The sequence below is a fragment of the Epinephelus lanceolatus genome, chromosome 20 (genome assembly GCF_041903045.1).
Source record: "Epinephelus lanceolatus isolate andai-2023 chromosome 20, ASM4190304v1, whole genome shotgun sequence".
Lineage (NCBI taxonomy): Eukaryota > Metazoa > Chordata > Actinopteri > Perciformes > Serranidae > Epinephelus > Epinephelus lanceolatus.
In genome coordinates this window covers 1,028,248-1,047,207 of record NC_135753.1, presented here as the reverse complement: position 1 = coordinate 1,047,207, position 18,960 = coordinate 1,028,248, and the positions used below count along the sequence as shown (strand labels likewise).

General features: G+C 40.7%; 1 protein-coding gene across 1 annotated transcript in view; it reads right to left on the bottom strand.

Annotated features, from left to right (window-relative positions):
• Positions 1 to 1,040: 1,040 nt before the first annotated feature.
• Positions 1,041 to 18,960, bottom strand: part of steap2 (STEAP family member 2, metalloreductase) — a 185,112-nt gene continuing 167,192 nt past the window's right edge. Inside the window, exon 6 of the mRNA XM_033639370.2 lies at positions 1,041 to 1,172. Within this exon, the coding sequence (XP_033495261.1) occupies positions 1,104 to 1,172 (69 nt within the window). The 3' untranslated portion in view covers positions 1,041 to 1,103. The remainder of the gene's footprint in view (positions 1,173 to 18,960) is intronic.

Below are 18,960 nucleotides of genomic sequence, written 5' to 3'. Positions count from 1 at the left end.
GCAGTGATGAGTGTGGTATGAGTGGAGTCAGCTGTCAGTCAGTGTGCGGGCTGGAGATTGGTGGAGCAGAGAAGGGGAGGGCTGCCCCGCTGGGTACTGTAAGTGTGTATGTGTGTATGAAGTGTGGGTGCTACACGAGAAGAGTGAGAGTTTGGGACGGAGACTTGTACGAGTTACCCCCAGGAGTGTTAATGGAATTTTTTGGAGTACACAGTAAACGGGCCTTTTTCCCGAACGCTACTCTGGTCTCCTGCTCATGAGTGATTCATTACAATATGTATACAGGCCAGTATACGTATATTAATGACATAGCATAATTATATGATAGAAACGTATTATTACACAGTATAGGCCTAACTATGTGTATATAACATATATTGTTGTCTGCCTTTAAATATTATATTAATTAATTAATATTAGTCTTTCCTTACCTTGGTGAAACAGCATGTTGCTTTTATTGCTTTAAATTATTTTTTCAATTCAGTCCTTAGTCTTATATGGTTGTCAAGAGTAGTCACATCCTAACATTTACTGATAATGTAATGATTGTAATGATTTATAACTAATGTTATCTTAATTACTTTCAGTGGGACAGAAGGAGACCGACAACAGGTGACTACCAATGACAGTTAAGTGACAGCACAGTGGGTCACTGGGCTAGCAGCAGCAGCAGTGACATATATATTTTATGTATCTTTGTCTTTTTACGATGTACTTATTTACTATAACAAATTAATTTCTAATAAACTCAGAAACGTGACTTGGATGTCAAGCAGTTTGTCTGTGCCCTTCCTTCCGTGTTGTCCTCTCGTACAGTCTCCACCATGGTGCTGTGTGGGGATGTTCCAATCTTTTAGAGAGAGAGGTACACATGCACAATTTCTTCATTGACACAGAGATGAGACTGTTTTTTTTGGCTAAAGTCAGCAGGAGTAACCTGAGACTCACTACAGACTACAATACAAAAATATGTAAAGTTATCATTCACAAATACTGCATTAGCACATTTCCACAAACAAAGACCACACTTTTGGGAAGCTCAGTGTTTGGTTTATTAAAAATTAGGAACAGGGAAAGGCTTGCAAAACCCAGGGAGTTGAGACTCAGGGTAAGGGGGTTGTTTCATTGCGGGGTGAGTTCAGGCTCCATTGCATCCCCCTGTTGTTCTTGTGCTGAAAGAGAAAAAAAAGAGAGGAGAAATGGTTAGGCACACGTATATATGTCTGGGTCTGACGTTGCCTTGTCAGATAAGGCACAAGTATGACAAGTGGCATCAGTTTTAATGGAATTTGTTTGAAGTTGTCCCATGGATATGTAATGAGTGTATACATGCTCAGTAAGTATAAAGTGTTCCCGAATACTGTATGCATTCAACCACTATGGGATATGTCTGTGGGTAGACAAAAGTGAGTTGTGTGTGGGAAGTCACTGCAGGCACATTTTGGTGCAGACCAGTTTGCCAAGACCAAAAAGAATAAGACAAAGCTTAGAGCAGATTTAATTCCCACTATCTTTGTACATCATGCTGTGAGTGCCCCTGCACCACAATGCACCCCTGGACCTGTAACATCATTGTTATTACCACTCCTGAACTGTAACATTAATGGTCCTCATCCTGCAACACTCCTGACATGAGGCACACAGCATCACTGCAGTATAATTCTTTAAAATGTTCCTACAGAAGGTTACAAATATACAAGATTACATATCTAATACTGTGATAGAATATATGTTTAGCATGATCATATATATAACACAGTAATATATACATACATTTGGTATTTAGAGTAATTCCCCATTTAGCTTGGTTAGTTTCATTTATCAAAATTACTTAATCTTGTGTTTTAAATCTCATTCCAGTCCTCAAACTTCCCTCTCACTTTGCTATCAATGTAATATCAGCTGAGCTGTAACATATTATAGACAGGTATACTCAACAGAATCACAAAACCTAAAAAACAGACCATAAGTTATGTTTTTGTTTCATTTCACCTCCTCCACTCAACAATCACGCAGCGATGTCATATTTAACTGAGCTAATATCTAACTCATACTGGCTCGCACAAAATCAGGACTGGAAGCACTCTAACTTCCCAACGTTAGATAAAATGGTTTAGGAGAAGACAATTTAAAACTAACAGGCTGTTCATGGTTAGCATTACCTGTATGGTGTGTACAGTATGTACAGTGTCCTAGCCTAATCTGTTATCTTATCTTTTAACATTACATAAATCTACTAATTTAATGGGGGATAATCCACTAAAAAGCTTTAATGCACGTTAATTTAGATAAATTGTGCTAATAATGTAAAATTTGAGTCTTTGGACATCTTACCCGTTAAAAGTACATCAGAGCCTTTTTTGCTGTAACTCCATTGTGCTGCTAGCATGTGCCGCTTACCTCCGGGAACTATTGAGAGGCTCTGCGATCCGCCATTGCTGTGAAAAAAATGGCCCATTGGAGTCAGTGAACGGAGATGACGCGACTCTCTGTTCAAGGGCTCTGGTTACCAGGCAGCGGCGGACTTACCATTAGGCAAAACTAGGCGGTTACCTGGGGCCCCAAGTTTTTGATGGCCCCATAAAACTCCTTATACATTTATGGTTAATAGAGTTTTTTTTTTCTTATTTGCACACATTATTTATGTTTTTGATTAAAATCCTTTCGCTAAAATGCCAGCAGAATGCTTATTGTATTATGTGTGTCTTGGGGCCCCCCCTTCAATCCCCACTACATTGGACTAGTCCATTTTACTGCGCATGTGCCGAAAGGATTCAGAAGGACAGCAGCAAGAGAAACGGCTTGTAGTGATGGGAATTCCGGCTCTTTTTAGAGAGCCGGTTCTTTTGGCTCAGCTCACTAAAAAGAGCCGGCTTTTTCGGTTCCCAAGTGGCTCCTCAGATTTTTGTTGCTTAAATTAATTTATTACCAACAATAATATAAAATTATGTGTAAAATAAATTACTAATGTAAAAAAAATACATTGTATCAAATGTTTAGCCTACTATTTATATGGCATTATATACTCTACAGAGTGCTACAAAAAATAAATTATAAAGTACAAAAAAACTTTTAACTATTTTAAACTTTTAGCTTTTTACTATTAAACACTTAACTATCTTAAACTTGTAACTATTTACAGTGAAACAACATAGAGAAGTTTACAGAATCACACAACAGAATATAACTAAAACTGCAGCAGCAGTTGCAGTAGACACACTGGCAGCTTCATTAATAGCAGGTTTGCTTGCTTCCAATTGCACTGATGGATGAACAGTTCTCATGTGCCTGTGCAGGTTGTTGGATATGAGATTTTAATCTTGCAGACTCTACACTCTGCCCTTGTATTGTCAGTGTAATTGAAATGATTCCAAATTGTACTGCTTTTCCTGCTGTATTCATTTTCTCATCTTTTTACCTTTCCAGCATGTTGTCTCTCTCTGTAGCGCCTGCTCTCTTTCTCTCTCTGTCTCCCTCCCTCCTGTTCATGTGCTCACTGTGCTGTGTGTGCCTGTAACCCCCGCCCCTCCCCCTTCTACTCACCACGGACACACAGAGGACACCACACATATTGACCAATTAGGTGCAGCTTGAACAGAAAAAAAAAAATAAAACCAAAGGGAGCCAGCTCCCATCGTTCACTTCAAAGAGCCGGCTCTATGTGCTGTTTTGTTCGCGACCGACACATCACTAACGGCTTGGCGCAGAGGAGAGAAAAGGAGAAAAGAAGACAACGATGAAGTTGAGAGAGGTGGTTTTAAAAGAAAGTTACCAAATTTAGGGCTGAACTTATATGGGCTACAACTGAAAAAGGTGAAAGTTTTTAAATTTTTGGGTGTTTGGTTTGAGGAGCGCATGTCATGGGCTGTGCACATAGGTAAAACAGTGGAGAAAGTTGAAAAAATCATTAACATCTTAAGAAGTCTGGCTGGGTGTGAGTGGGGAGCAGTCAGGGAAACATTGCGACTAATTTTACCAGGCCATGATTAGATCGGCTCTTGATTATGGGTGCTATGTGTATGGTGCTGCTTCAAAAACTGTGCTGGCTAGGTTGGACATCATACAGGCAAAGGCCCTGAGACTCTGCTGTGGAGCCTTTAGAACCTCCCCAATCCCTGCACTAGTTATTGAAATGGGAGAAATGCCCCTATGGTTAAGGCACATTAAGTTAGGATTACAGTACTGGATAAAAATTAGTAGGAGTACTCAAACCTTCCCAGCTAGGTGTCTGTTACAAGAGGTGGAAGGAGGCAACAGGCATGAGCCATATATTGCCAGAATAAATCAGTAGGCAAGGAAACTGGACATGGAACAGGGTGGCATAGTGGAACAAACAAGCTGGTTATCAATACCACCGTGGGTAATGCAAGAATTAAACATCAAGCTGTGCTTTATTCAAGACAAGAAAGAGGTGAACATAATACAAGAATATCTCAATTCAGTCAGGGAGGAGAAGCTGATAATATACACAGATGGTTCTAAAGATCCAGAGAGTGGGAAAGCAGGTTTTGGGGTGTAGGTAGATCAGTTAAGACTCAAGTTTGATCAGCGTATCTTAGATGGAAGTTCTATTTTTACTACAGAATTACTGGCAATTCTCTGGGCTCTGAGGTGAACTGAGGAAGAAAGACCAAAATAAGTTCTGATTTGCTCAGACTCAGCAGCAGCTTTAATGGCTATAGGAGGAGGTAAATCGAAAGCTCGGCCGGATCTTGTTAAAAAAATATTGTCTGTATTGTTTCGAGTAGAAAAGAATGGGTGTGAAGTCATGTTTTGTTGGGTTCCTGGACATGCTGGAGTTGAGGGAAATGAAATCGCCGATACTATAGCAAAGGCAACCCTGCAGAAAGAAGTAGTAGACTTCAATATATCTCCAGGAAGAGTGGAACTGAGAAAGAAAATCAAAGAGGGTGTGGAAAAAGAAAGGCAGGAACTGTGGGAAAAGGAGTCTAAAGGAAGGTATTATTTTTCTTTACAGCCTTTGGTTAGAAAAATTAGTTATAGTTCTGGAACTCGAAGTGAATCTGTTAAAATCTGCAGACTGATGTGGATTAAATCATTATCTGCATATTTTGGGGAAGCATCCTGATGGATTATGTGAAACTGGGCGGTCAGAAACAATTAAACATGTTTTTATAGAATGTCAGAAGTATAGAATAGAGAGGAGGTCTTTCTATAAGAAGCTGGCAGATCTGGGTGTGGAGACATTTTCTATTAAAGCTATTTTTGGCCAGGTTGAGAACCATCAGATGATTACAAAAGCAGCCTTACAGTTCCTGCGTGAAGCAGGGCTGTATATAAAGATTTAAATAGACTCTGTCCAGTGGAAGGCAGTGATAAGCCAAGTAGCATCAAAACTGCCGGAAATCGATAAGCAGAAGAAGGAGAAGAAGAAGTTGAGAGAAAAGAAAAGAAGTTACCCCAGCGGAGCTGAGAAAAGGAGAAAGAAGGAGGAGAGTAGAAAATTTGTTACAAAATTGACAAAAGTAACAAGTCACTAGTTTTTTTAACTTGTAACTCTGTGGTTTGAATGTTATGTGTTGTTTGTAATTAAGCTGCCGTGACATTTTTAATTTCCTGTAAAGGATTATTAAATTTCTATCTATCTATCTATCTATCTATCTATCTATCTATCTATCTATCTATCTATCTTTTTTCACTGTCACCACCACCAACAATCAACCAGCAGCAACGACGTCGACATCCGTTCAGGAGGGTCTGTCGCGTGGAGATCAAGATGAACAACCAGTGAGTAACGTTATCAAAACTGTACAAGGGGTAAATTTTTTCTATATCGATAAGTATTCCTTTACGGTTATGCATTGAAAACATTATAAAGTATGTAAGTAAATTATTAACAACTACTCACTCTGCATTAAAATGATCCCTGACAGTGTTTTAGCTTTGTATTAATATCGCTTTAATGTGTGTTATAATTTACTGCTGTAGATGTTTAAGGTTGAGGAAAAAGGAAAAATACGAGAGAAAAGGAGAGGAAGACAATGAGAAAAAGGGACAGAAGAAGAAGAAAAAATGGAGACGGAGACAACGAGTAAATGGGACAGAAGAAGAAAGAAAAAAGGGAGAGGAAGACAATGAGTAAAAGGACATAAGTATGAAAAAGGGAGAAAGACAATGACAAAAAGGGACAGGAAGAGAAAAAGAAAAAAGGGAGAGGAAGACAACGACGAAAAGGGACAGGAAAGGAGAGGGACTAAAGGTAAAAAATAATACACATGTATTCTGTTAAAATGTATGTATCTGTATAATTGACCTGTTGTTGTTTTGTGTGTTATCTTCTCATTTCAGCACCACAACATAGAGGACAGCATCTACTGGCTGAACCTGCTTGCTGCTGCTGCCCATATTTGAGCTATGTAAAGGTAAATCATCTCTGTCACATATACAGTCATGAACGTACAGCTTATCTAGTGAAATCAATTCTCTGTATTTGACCCATCCTAAATATTCTATCAGAGAGAATGCTGGTAAAAAATAATATGTGAATATTCTGTTAAAATGTATGTGTCTGTATAGTTAACCTGTTGTTGTTTTGTGTGTTATCTTCTCATTCCAGCACCACAGCAATGTGTCGAGGCAACACACCTGAGACAAAGAGCAGCTGCCACAAGCAGGTTCATCCTCTTACCCATTCTGTTTGTTGTTGGTTATTTCCTTAAAAACTACGACTACGATGGGCCGGTCTGAGGCATGAAACTCCAGGGCTGAAAATGAGTCCCACTCCGGCCCTCCTTTTTTTTCTTCAATGTGGCCCTAATACTCCTTGTTTTTATCTACTCTTGAGGATAAGAGCAATGATCCACTTAAATTTCATGAACATCAAACAACCTTTATCCTAACTCTTGCATGCATCTGGAGGTGCAATGGAGCCCGCTGTAATCAAGAGACCCCTCTCCACAGAAAAAATCGCGCTGTTTATTAGGGCCCGAGCAATGACGAAGTCGTCTGTAGGACCCTATTGTAATCGCACTGTTTATTATTATTATTATTATTATTATTAGGGCCCGAGCAGGGGCCTGTATCACAAAGCGAGATCAAACTTTCCTGGGTTACCCAGACCTATCCTGGGTTGACTAACCCTAACAATAGCAATCAGGATAATTGGTATCACGATGCTGGATATCAACTCGGTAACTCAACCCAGAGTTGCTTTATCAAGAGCCGTGAACGTGCATGCAGCGGACCAATCACAATCATGAGAGAAGCGCAGCGTCACTGAGCGTCACTGAGCGTCCTCACAGAGCGCCGTATGTGAGGGAAAACAGTATTTCTCATGTGAGGATCAGAGATTAATTCTACTAAAATATGAGGAGGAGGAAAGCAACATTACAGAAAAGGCCAACACCGTGGCAGCTGCAGGAGGAGGAAACATGCGTGGCAACGCATAACGGGATGAATAATGTTTAGTTTCAGTTTAAATTAGTTTATTTGCACATAATGTTAAAAACAGACAGTATAAAATTTACAAGATTAAAAAAAGAAAAGTGCCGGAGAGGTTAGAAGCCACTAAAGGCTTATCAAAGAAATTCCCCTGTCAAAACATATATGAAATCACATAATAGACAAGAAAAAAAAATGGGTAAGGAAAGAAGAAATAGAAGAGGAGAGAGGGAAAAATCAAGACAAAACAAGGTAGCAAATAAAATGATGTGTAGGTTAAATTACTCATCACTGGTTCAAGTAGCTACAGTACCTGTACCTGTACATCTGACACTGATCACACCATTGAATCCCATGAAATCAATGCTGCGCAGATGAATTGTGTATATTAGAATTATCGTCTAATATCATTGCGTCTGATAAATTGGTCTTCTTTGTCATAACGTTATATATGCTACAATAAAGCTTAAAGCTGACGCCACAATTAAATCACATCAACACCAAATTGATAGTCTGAATAAAATCATCCTGATATTGAGCTGTGTTAGAAATTAACAGCTGCGCAAAAATATACCTAGTGTCCCTCTTTAAAAAACAAAAAGGAAAATCCCTCAAACACCATGAAGTGTAGACATGATAGGCTACTTTCCACATTTCCAGCAGCAAAGCTGTCAATTAGACCCATTCTCTTTAACAGGGATCATTTCCTCCAACAAAACAAAATGTTGGCACTAATTAATGGTGCTATTAAGTGTCCGCAAATGATCAGTTTCTTTCTTATGAAGGGGTGTGATGAAAGTTCGACTTCTTTCCACTCCTTTTCGAACAATCTTTTCATTGTCTGTTGTTGTTGCTTTCTTTTGTTTTTTTAATGTTCAAAATAAACTTTCAAATCAAAATCAGTCAAATTTCCCATCTTGACTGGGCTGCATTTCTGTCAGCGGAGTCATTTTTTTCCCAACAGCTGATTGGCCAGTGGGTGGTGCTTTTTATAGGATCAGATTGAACCCTGAACTTACCCTGCTCCGGAGCAGGATAGCCGTTCAGAGTAAGTTACCATGGTGATCTACCTCAATAAGAACTGAACCGGCTTCGTGAGACCGAAAACCCAGGGTTAACCCTGAAGTTACCTCGCTAAGACATTAATCATGCGTCGTGATACAGGCCCCAGGTCACAGACCTGCGAGGTCCTTATTGTTTTTTCCTGATTATTTATTTATTTATTAGGGCCCGAGCACCGACTGAAGGCCGGCGAAGGCCCTATTGAAACTGCTCCGTTTATTATTAGAGCCCGAGCAGGAGACCTGCGAGGTCCCTATTGTTTTTCTCCCGATTATTTATATATACAGTACAGGCCAAAAGTTTGGACACACCTTCTCATTCAATGCGTTTTCTTTATTTTCATGACTATTTACATTGTAGATTCTCACTGAAGGCATCAAAACTATGAATGAACACATGTGGAGTTATGTACTTAACAAAAAAAGGTGAAATAACTGAAAACATGTTTTATATTCTAGTTTCTTCAAAATAGCCACCCTTTGCTCTGATTACTGCTTTGCACACTCTTGGCATTCTCTCCATGAGCTTCAAGAGGTAGTCACCTGAAATGGTTTTCCAACAGTCTTGAAGGAGTTCCCAGAGGTGTTTAGCACTTGTTGGCCCCTTTGCCTTCACTCTGCGGTCCAGCTCACCCCAAACCATCTCGATTGGGTTCAGGTCCGGTGACTGTGGAGGCCAGGTCATCTGCCGCAGCACTCCATCACTCTCCTTCTTGGTCAAATAGCCCTTACACAGCCTGGAGGTGTGTTTGGGGTCATTGTCCTGTTGAAAAATAAATGATCGTCCAACTAAACGCAAACCGGATGGGATGGCCTGTCGCTGCAGGATGCTGTGGTAGCCATGCTGGTTCAGTGTGCCTTCAATTTTGAATAAATCCCCAACAGTGTCACCAGCAAAACACCCCCACACCATCACACCTCCTCCTCCATGCTTCACAGTGGGAACCAGGCATGTGGAATCCATCTGTTCACCTTTTCTGCGTCTCACAAAGACACGGCGGTTGGAACCAAAGATCTCAAATTTGGACTCATCAGACCAAAGCACAGATTTCCACTGGTCTAATGTCCATTCCTTGTGTTTTTTGGCCCAAACAAATCTCTTCTGCTTGTTGCCTCTCCTTAGCAGTGGTTTCCTAGCAGCTATTTGACCATGAAGGCCTGATTTGCGCAGTCTCCTCTTAACAGTTGTTCTAGAGATGGGTCTGCTGCTAGAACTCTGTGTGGCATTCATCTGGTCTCTGATCTGAGCTGCTGTTAACTTGCAATTTCTGAGGCTGGTGACTCGGATGAACTTATCCTCAGAAGCAGAGGTGACTCTTGGTCTTCCTTTCCTGGGTCGGTCCTCATGTGTGCCAGTTTCGTTGTAGCGCTTGATGGTTTTTGCGACTCCACTTGGGGACACATTTAAAGTTTTTGCAATTTTCCAGACTGACTGACCTTCATTTCTTAAAGTAATGATGGCCACTCGTTTTTCTTCAGTTAGCTGATTGGTTCTTGCCATAATATGAATTTTAACAGTTGTCCAATAGGGCTGTCGGCTGTGTATTAACCTGACTTCTGCACAACACAACTGATGGTCCCAACCCCATTGATAAAACAAGAAATTCCACTAATTAACCCTTATAAGGCACACCTGTGAAGTGGAAACCATTTCAGGTGACTACCTCTTGAAGCTCATGGAGAGAATGCCAAGAGTGTGCAAAGCAGTAATCAGAGCAAAGGGTGGCTATTTTGAAGAAACTAGAATATAAAACATGTTTTCAGTTATTTCACCTTTTTTTGTTAAGTACATAACTCCACATGTGTTCATTCATAGTTTTGATGCCTTCAGTGAGAATCTACAATGTAAATAGTCATGAAAATAAAGAAAACGCATTGAATGAGAAGGTGTGTCCAAACTTTTGGCCTGTACTGTATATATATTTTTTTTTCTTCCACCCATATGATCGCATTTTTCACTGCCTGAACATACCTGAAAACTCACCAAACTTGGAATATAAGTCACACCTGGCGAAAAATTTTATAATCTATTGTCGTCCTGAATTTCCACCACTAGGTGGCGCTATTATTAAGGACAGTGCGTTTTGGGTCATAACTCCCATACACTTTGTCGCACATTCAAAAACCTTATATCCACGCGTTCAGTGAATTGTGCTGAATCTTGTGGTATAGGCCACGCCCATTTCCGCCTACCGTTTTTTTCCGCAAATTCACAAAATGTCGCAAACCTACTTTTCAAACTCCTCCCAGGCAATTTCACTGATTGGCATGAAACTTTGCACACAGCATCTGTGGACCCTTCCGACAAAAAGTTATTAAAAGAATTTCGATATTCCAAACAATACTCAAGTTATTAAATAGCAACTTCCTGCAGATTTCATTCTTAACAGGAAGTGCTGCATATCACCACACTGGTGTATCCAAATGACATGAAACTCAGGTTACCACTTCCCCATGAGCCCCTGAGGTTCTTCAATTTTCAATTTCAATTTTATTTATAAAGCCCAATATCACAAATCACAATTTGCCTCACAGGGCTTTACAGCATACGACATCCCTCTGTCCTTAAGACCCTCACAGCGGATAAGGAAAAACTCCCCAAAAAAAACCCCTTTAACGGGGGAAAAAAAAAACGGTAGAAACCTCAGGAAGAGCAACTGAGGAGGGATCCCTCTTCCAGGACGGACAGACGTGCAACAGATGTCGTACAGAACAGATCAGCATAATAAATTAACAGTAATCCATATGACACAATGAGACAGAGAGAGAGAGAGAGAGAGAGAGAGAGAGAGAGAGAGAGAGAGAGAGAGATGCAGGTAATGACAGTAGCTTACAACAACATTAATGAAAGTAATAATATTATAGTTATAGTTCTGGCTACTGTGGTACAATATGTTGAAAGTATGTATTAATATCAGACAGCATACTTGTGTGACAATAGTCATATGTGTATAATAACAGTTGAAGTATGACTAATGACTAATGATGGCAGCAGCAGCAGGAGGCATCTGGCAGGACCACGGCAGCAGCACAACCACAATCCACAGTTCTGTGCAAAGTTTCGGGTGATGACCACAAGGTGGCGCCCTTTAAATTGAAGTATTTTATATCTCAACAAGGGTTGGGCGGATTAACACGAAACTTGGTATAATTATTGTCAATGCCCTCCTGAGGATATCTGATGAAGGACTTACTAATCCACCACTAGGTTGCGCTCTGGTGGCCGTCTAATTTAATATTTGGCACTGTGCCAACACCATAACACTCATGGAAATAAAATTGATAGGGGTGGTATAGACTGGTCCCTGTAACTCACACACCAAAAATGACCAGCAGGTAGCACTATTTTCAATGCAAAAGCGTTTTTGGCTAATAACTCCCACATAATATGTCGCACATTGTTAAACCTTCTATTTACGTGTTCTCTGAATTCCGCTGAATTGTGTGGTGTAAGCCACGCCCACTTTCGCGGTAACTTTCCATTTGCTAAATCGTGACAAATGAAAAACGTACTTTTTCGAACTCCTCCTAGGCAATTTCACCGATTTGCACGAAGCTTCCTGCAGATTTGGTACAAAACAGGAAGTGTTGCATATCTCCACATTGGTGTGTTCGAATGACATGAAACTCAGTTTACTACTTCCCCATGAGCCCCTGAGGCTCTGTGCAAGATGTCAGGCGATGACCAGGAGGTGGCGCTCTTTAAATTGAAGTATTTTATATCTCCACATCAGTTGCTCGGATTAACACAAAACTTAGAACAATTATTGTCAATGCCCCCCTGAGGATATCTGACAAAGGAGTTACCAATCTACCACTAGGTGGCGCTGTGGTGGCAGTCTAATTTAATATTTGGCACTGTGCCAACACCATAACACTTATGGAAATGAAATTGATAGGGGTGTAAAGACTGGCCCCTGTAACTCACACACCAAAAATGACCAGCAGGTAGCACTATTTTCAATGCAAAAGCGTTTTTGGCCCACAACTCCCACGTAACGTGGCACATTTTGAAACTTTATATCTCAGTGTTCCCTGAATTCAGCTGAATTGTGTGATGTAAGGCACGCCCACTTTTGCATTAAACTTCCATTTACAAAATTGCAAACAATGAAAAACCTACTATTTCAAACTCCTCCTAGGCAATTTGACTGATTTGCACCAAACTTTACATGAAGCATCTGTGGACCCTCCTGCAAAAAAGTTATTAAAAGAATTTTGATCGTCCATAAAACGCCCAAAATATAAAACAACAAATTCCTGTACATTGTTTTCAAAACAGACAGTCTTTCATATCTTGAGCAAATACAGTCGGATTACCACAACACTTTCGCTAATTGTGTTCCATGGCCCAATGAGGGTTTGTGCAAAATTCGGCGCAAATCGGCCAATAGGTGGCACTCTGGTGGCAGTCTAATTAGTGTGAACGGAAGTAAATTGGAAAATCTTCAAATCCTCTTCAAAACTCATCGACTTTCAACCTCTTCTTGTCCCTCATACTTTGAGCTAGAGACACCATGTCAACTTTTAAAGAGTCAGAAGACCTTGAACTATTGGGCATGTATTCAGCTTCTACTTTTTGGAAAAACTACATAGGTGGGTTGGGTGCCTACCTGTATACTGGATATGTAAGTAAGAGATAATGTTTATTTTTTTATTTATTACAGCTGACAAGACATCTAGGTGCACGCCCCCTGACGGCAGCATGCCCCGACGCGCGTGGACTGCGAGGGCCTGTTCATCACTGCTTGCAGCTTTAATTATTATTATTATTATTATTATTATTATTCTTGCGACATTTCGTGTCCCAATTTCACCCCTTTCCCAAATTTGAAAATGCTTCTAACTTTCCACATTCGTCCGGCCACATCCGAAATGTGATATTTTTGGGCGGTTGCACGTGGTCGACGCGAAACGCTGAAATAGCGCCCACCTACAAATTTTCAAAAAACCTTCCCCATTGGGCTTAGTTTGTCATAGGCAAACGGAATTTGGTACGCACATGTATCATACTGATATGCACAAAAAAGTCTCCTGACGTCATGGTAAAATCCCAACAGGAAGTCGGCCATTTTGTTATGAATTTTTTCGTTACGGCAATTTCCACAACTTAAATTTGAACTCCTCCTCCTAGGGATTTCGTCTGATCGACTTCAAATTGGCTACAGATCATCCTGAGAACATGCTGATCAAAAGTTAGTAAAAGCTTTTCTCTATGTGAAGGGGCGTGGCCGCTAGGGCGTGACAAATTTTGGTGACTTTTCGTTTTCTTGCCATCGAATTTCGAACGGCTCTCCCGCCCACATACTTGATCTCAGCAGCTTCAAACTTGCTGGACATGATGATGGCTCTGCCCCGAATGCCCCGATATGTTTATATCCCACCTTACTCATAACAGGAAGTAACCAGTTTTTACTTTAACATGTACTAATACCACAAACTTGACTGTATCAACTTCATTCCACTTCTAATGCATGCAGAACAAGTTGGTGAAGCTACCTTATTAACGCTGTGAAGCTACGTCTAATGGTGTCCATGTGGCAGCGTGGCGACTATCGATCCCTCGCCACTAAATACGTTTGGCATTTTGATGGCTTCAGCGACCTCATCTCCTCATAAAAACTGATAAACAGGTCAAGAATGGCGAGCTCTTACATCTGATAGGGGCGTCGCCCATGGGGGGGACAAAATGCCTCTATAGCGCCCCCTTGAAATTTTCAAAAACCCCTCCCCATAGGGTTTTTTTTGGAGTCTGAACATGAAAATTGGTACACATGTGTATGTTGTCCAGACGCACATAAAAGTCTCTGGCACCAATGGTCTACTCCAAACAGGAGTCTGCCATTTGCATGTCGATGTTGATCCATCGACATGCATATTCAAGCAGCTCTCTCTCCCACATAATTCATCCAAACTGCTTCAAAATCAAGTTGATGAATCTCCACAGTGACACACATGTCCTGTCATGTTGCAGGCTGCCGCAGCGGTGGTGGCATCTTTTCATCCTTCGCCACAGAACATCAGCTTGGTATAAATTGTTCATGCATTGTACGATTTGCTCGAAATTTCACATGTGTGTTGAGGGTCCACCCCTGAACGCACCTTGCCACATCTGGTTACACTCGTAGTGCCACCTGGTGGATGACCGAAACATTGCGTTTTTTCGCTCCTGCCAGGTTTTTTCTCCCTTCTCGCTTCACGCCACAGCCCCCACGTGCCTCAGGCCCCCACGGTTGCATGGGGGAGCAAGGGCCCGATCACAGCTGCTTGTAGCTTTAATTATTATATAATTATTGTTATTTATCGCTGTCTCTTGTATTTTTGTACTTATTTGCATGCCTAGTTATTTAAGTTTGTTTTTTTGTTTTTTTCTTTAATTCTTTTTAATCTTTAATCTGACTCTTTCTCCTTGACTGCTGTAACACTGGAATTTCTCAATTATGGGATCAGTAAAGGTGTATCTTATCTTATCTTAGCCCTTTTTCCATCTCTGTGCACTGTGTTCACGTGTGCGCGCTTGCGCGCGAGACCAGCAAAAGCACATGAATACACATGAACGTGGTGCCCATGGCCTCTAGTTTCCCAGCGCGACGCAAGGTGGCGAACCCCGCGCAGAGCTTGTTTCAGCAGCGCAACCCGAGGCGCGCTCAGTTTGTTTGGCATACTGAGGTGCGCTGAGATGGGCGTGACGGCGCAGCAGGGGGAGGTGTCGACAGATCCAGCTTGACACAGTGAAACTTTCGTGCCAAAAGGCTTCGCCGAAGGTGCGCTAAAAGCTGCGCCGACTCTCCCTTTAAGATTGGAGAAAACAATGCCCTGGCTTTTTTTATTTCTTTCAACCAATCACAATTGTTCTTGGCGGTGCCACAGCAACGGTGCGCTTGCAAAAATATTGCCGGGGGAAAACAGGTTTTGGTGTAACACGTCCACAAAAATATCGCCTACAGGACGCGAACCATGGCAGAAAAATGGCTACATCCCTGCAAGATCAAACACCACAAAAGTTAGTAAAGGACGTTTGTCGACTATGACAACCGGAGGTGGTAGGGCGGGACTTCAGCGGGTGGCTCGTTCCGCCCAATGAGAGGCTGATCTATGCAGCGAACTTCCGCCCACTCAGACTAGTCATCTTAGAAAAGTCAAAAGAAAAGAAACAGAGTGAGACTGCGAGAGAGAAAGAGAGAGCGGGCGCGCACAAGAGAAACGCAACATTGATTTACAATTGTGGTGACATCCTCCCAGGCTACCTTTGCATCATCAGCCCGTGGAAGTCTGCTCGCAGTTCCGTATATTCAGACACTGCGAGCTTGGCCCTCTCAGACCAAAACATCAGTTTCCTCTTGGGAGAAGTTTGACTGTCTGACGCTGCTGCTCTCGTCTGCCATGGCGAATTGAGTAAACTCTCATTATGCCTTCGCGCGGCGCATTTAAGGGCAAGGAGAGGGGCTCATTTGATTGGTGTGATGTGAATCGGATGTGCAAAACCCACTCCAAGCCTTCTCTCCTCCCTCTTTCCGACTTGCGCAGGTAGGAGGGACGGAGGTGGGAAAGAGGAGTAGCTGCACAGCGCGCACGATGTGCCAGACTTGCAAAAGCCGCCTGGCCACACCCAGTTGGCGAAGCGCAGGTGCGCTGCACCTCCGCCTCACCCAGTCTGCAAAACTAGAGGCCCATGTCTCACGGTCTCATGCAAGCGCACACACGTAAACGTGACGCACAGAGAGGCAGTTAGAGCTGCAGGCTACAATGAGACTAAAAACAGAGTTCAAATGACGTTTTTCCAAACAACTGGACCTCCACAAGTGTTGCGAGGACTCTAAAAATTGTCCTGAGCCTCCGTCGTTATATCGTTGAGTAGATAATGGGTGAATTTTCATTTTTTCATTTCATTTTTTCACTATCCTTTTAAGGCCTGATATTGAATGGTATCAAGCTTTTTTAAGTGACTTTGAAGCTGACTCATATACTATACACCCATAGTCAAAAACAGACCTGATTAAACCAATATAGTTTTCAATGATTTTCTGTGTGCTCCCCATTCTCATCCTTTTAGACATCTAATAATATTTAATTTTTTTTTTTTTTACATTTTTCAATTATTTTATCAATATGTGTCTTCCAAGAAATTTTCTCATCAAACCAAATTCCTAAATACTTAAAGCAATCTACTATTTCTAAATCCTGCCCATACAATTTAAGACAGATTTGAGTTTGTATTTTCTTTTTTGTGAAGACAATTACCTTTGTTTTGGCAACTGAAAATCTGAAACCCCATTTCAGTGCCCAAGTTTCTACCTCTCTAATTTCTTTCTGCAATTTTCCAACAATGAATTCAATGTTTTGTCAACTTTTCCACATGGCTCCGTCATCTGCAAATAATGTCACAAAAACAGAGCTGCCTATATTACAGAATATGTCATATCTATCATGATTGAAAATAAAATTGGACTGATAATACTGCCTTGTGGGGTTCCATTTTCTACCATATAATTTTCACTGTAGTTTTTGCCCACTCTCACTGATATCCTCCTTTCTGTAAGGCAATTCTTAATCCATTGGAGCATGCTTCCTCTTATCTCCCTGTGGTATAATTTAATTAACACTCCCTCCTTCCATATCAATCAATCAGTTCAATCAATTTTATTTATGAAGCCCAATATCACAAATCACAATTTGCCTCTCAGGGCTTTACAGCATACGACATCCCTCTGTCCTTTTGACCCTCACAGCGGATAAGGGAAAACTCCCCAAAAAAAACCCTTTAACGGGGGAAAAAAACGGTAGAAACCTCAGGAAGAGCAACTGAGGAAGGATCCCTCTTCCAGGACGGACAGACGTGCAATAGATGTCGTACAGAACAGATCAACATAATAAATTAACAGTAATCTGTATGACACAATGAGACAGAAAGAGAGAGAGAGACAGAGACATATCATGTCATATGCCTTTTCAGTATCAAAAAACACAGCCACTACATTTTCTCTGTTTACCTGAGCCTTTCTTATTTCATGCTCTAACATTAGGGCAGGATCTACAGTTCCTTTCCAGAATCCACTCTGATAGCTTTTTAGTTCATCCCTTGTTTCTAAATAATATACTGATCTTTCATTGATCATTTCTTCCATAGTTTTACCCACATGTGATGTTAGAGTATAGGTCTATAACTTTCGGCCAAACTTGGATCGTTACCTGGCTTACAAACAGGGACAATTATGGATTCTTTCCATTGATTGGGTAGTTTCACCTCTTTCCATATCTTATCATATAATTTCAATAATACCTCTTTACTTTGATCACTAAGATTATTTAACATACAATAATTTATTTTATCTTTTGCTGGAGTTGTCTTCCCAGCTTTTTTAAGTACATTATTCAGCTCTGCCATTGTAAATTGCATATTAATTGCACTTTCATATTCCTCTTCACCCTGTATTGCTTCAACATTCCTTAATGCTGTTTCTTCTCTACCTCTTTTTTCTTGATTACTCAAATTGTCTGTGCTATGCACTTTAACAAAGGTTTGTACTAATAATTCTGCTTTTTCCTTATCTTGTACCACTAAGCCTCTTTCATTTTTCATTATTGGATGTCCATACTCTTTCTTATTACCCGACATTCTTTTCATCATGTTCCAAACTCTATCTAATGGCGTACTCCTGCCCAGTGACTCACAATACTTTCCCCAATACTCCCTTTTTGTTTTCCTTATTACTCTCCTCACTACCGCCTGCTGTTTCTTATAATTTATTAAATTCTGAACACAAAGAGCTTTTTTCAATACTTTAAAAGATGTGTTTCGAGCTTTTATTGCTTTAGTACATTCATTTGTCCACCACGGTACTAATCTTTACTTTTTATTCCCACTACTTCTTGGAAGAGATTCCTTTGCTGCTTCCACTATACTCTCACATACTTTACTGTTTAATTTGTTAATAGGTTGATTTACATTTATCCCTTTCATTTTACCCTCACTTAATACTTTTTAAAAACTTTTTCCAATTTGCTTCTTCAAATTTCCATCTCCCCTCTCTTTTGTTCAGGTCAATAACACTTTCTATTCATATATATACATATATTGGGTAGTGATCACTACCCACTGTGCTCTCCCTTAATACTTCCCAATTGTTTTTTCCTGCCAGAGATTGTGAAACCAAAGTGAGATCAATCGATGATTCTGTGCCCCTTGCCAGATTCACCCTAGTGCCTCAACTGTTACTTAAACAAACCAACTCTTTTTCGTCCATTATCTCCTCTAATATTTCCCCATCTGAGTCATCTTGATCCCCCCATACTGTGCTGTGTGCATTAAAATCTCCACACCAGACTACTTCCCCTCTTCAATCATCTAAAATAGCTTCCATTTTTTTTCTTTCACAAGCTGTTTGCAGGGATTATAGAAATGTATTACTTTTATACTTCCCTCTTTTGTACACACCTCTATGACTATTACTTCTAATTCTTGTGTTGTCATTAATTGCCTATATTTCACACCTTGACC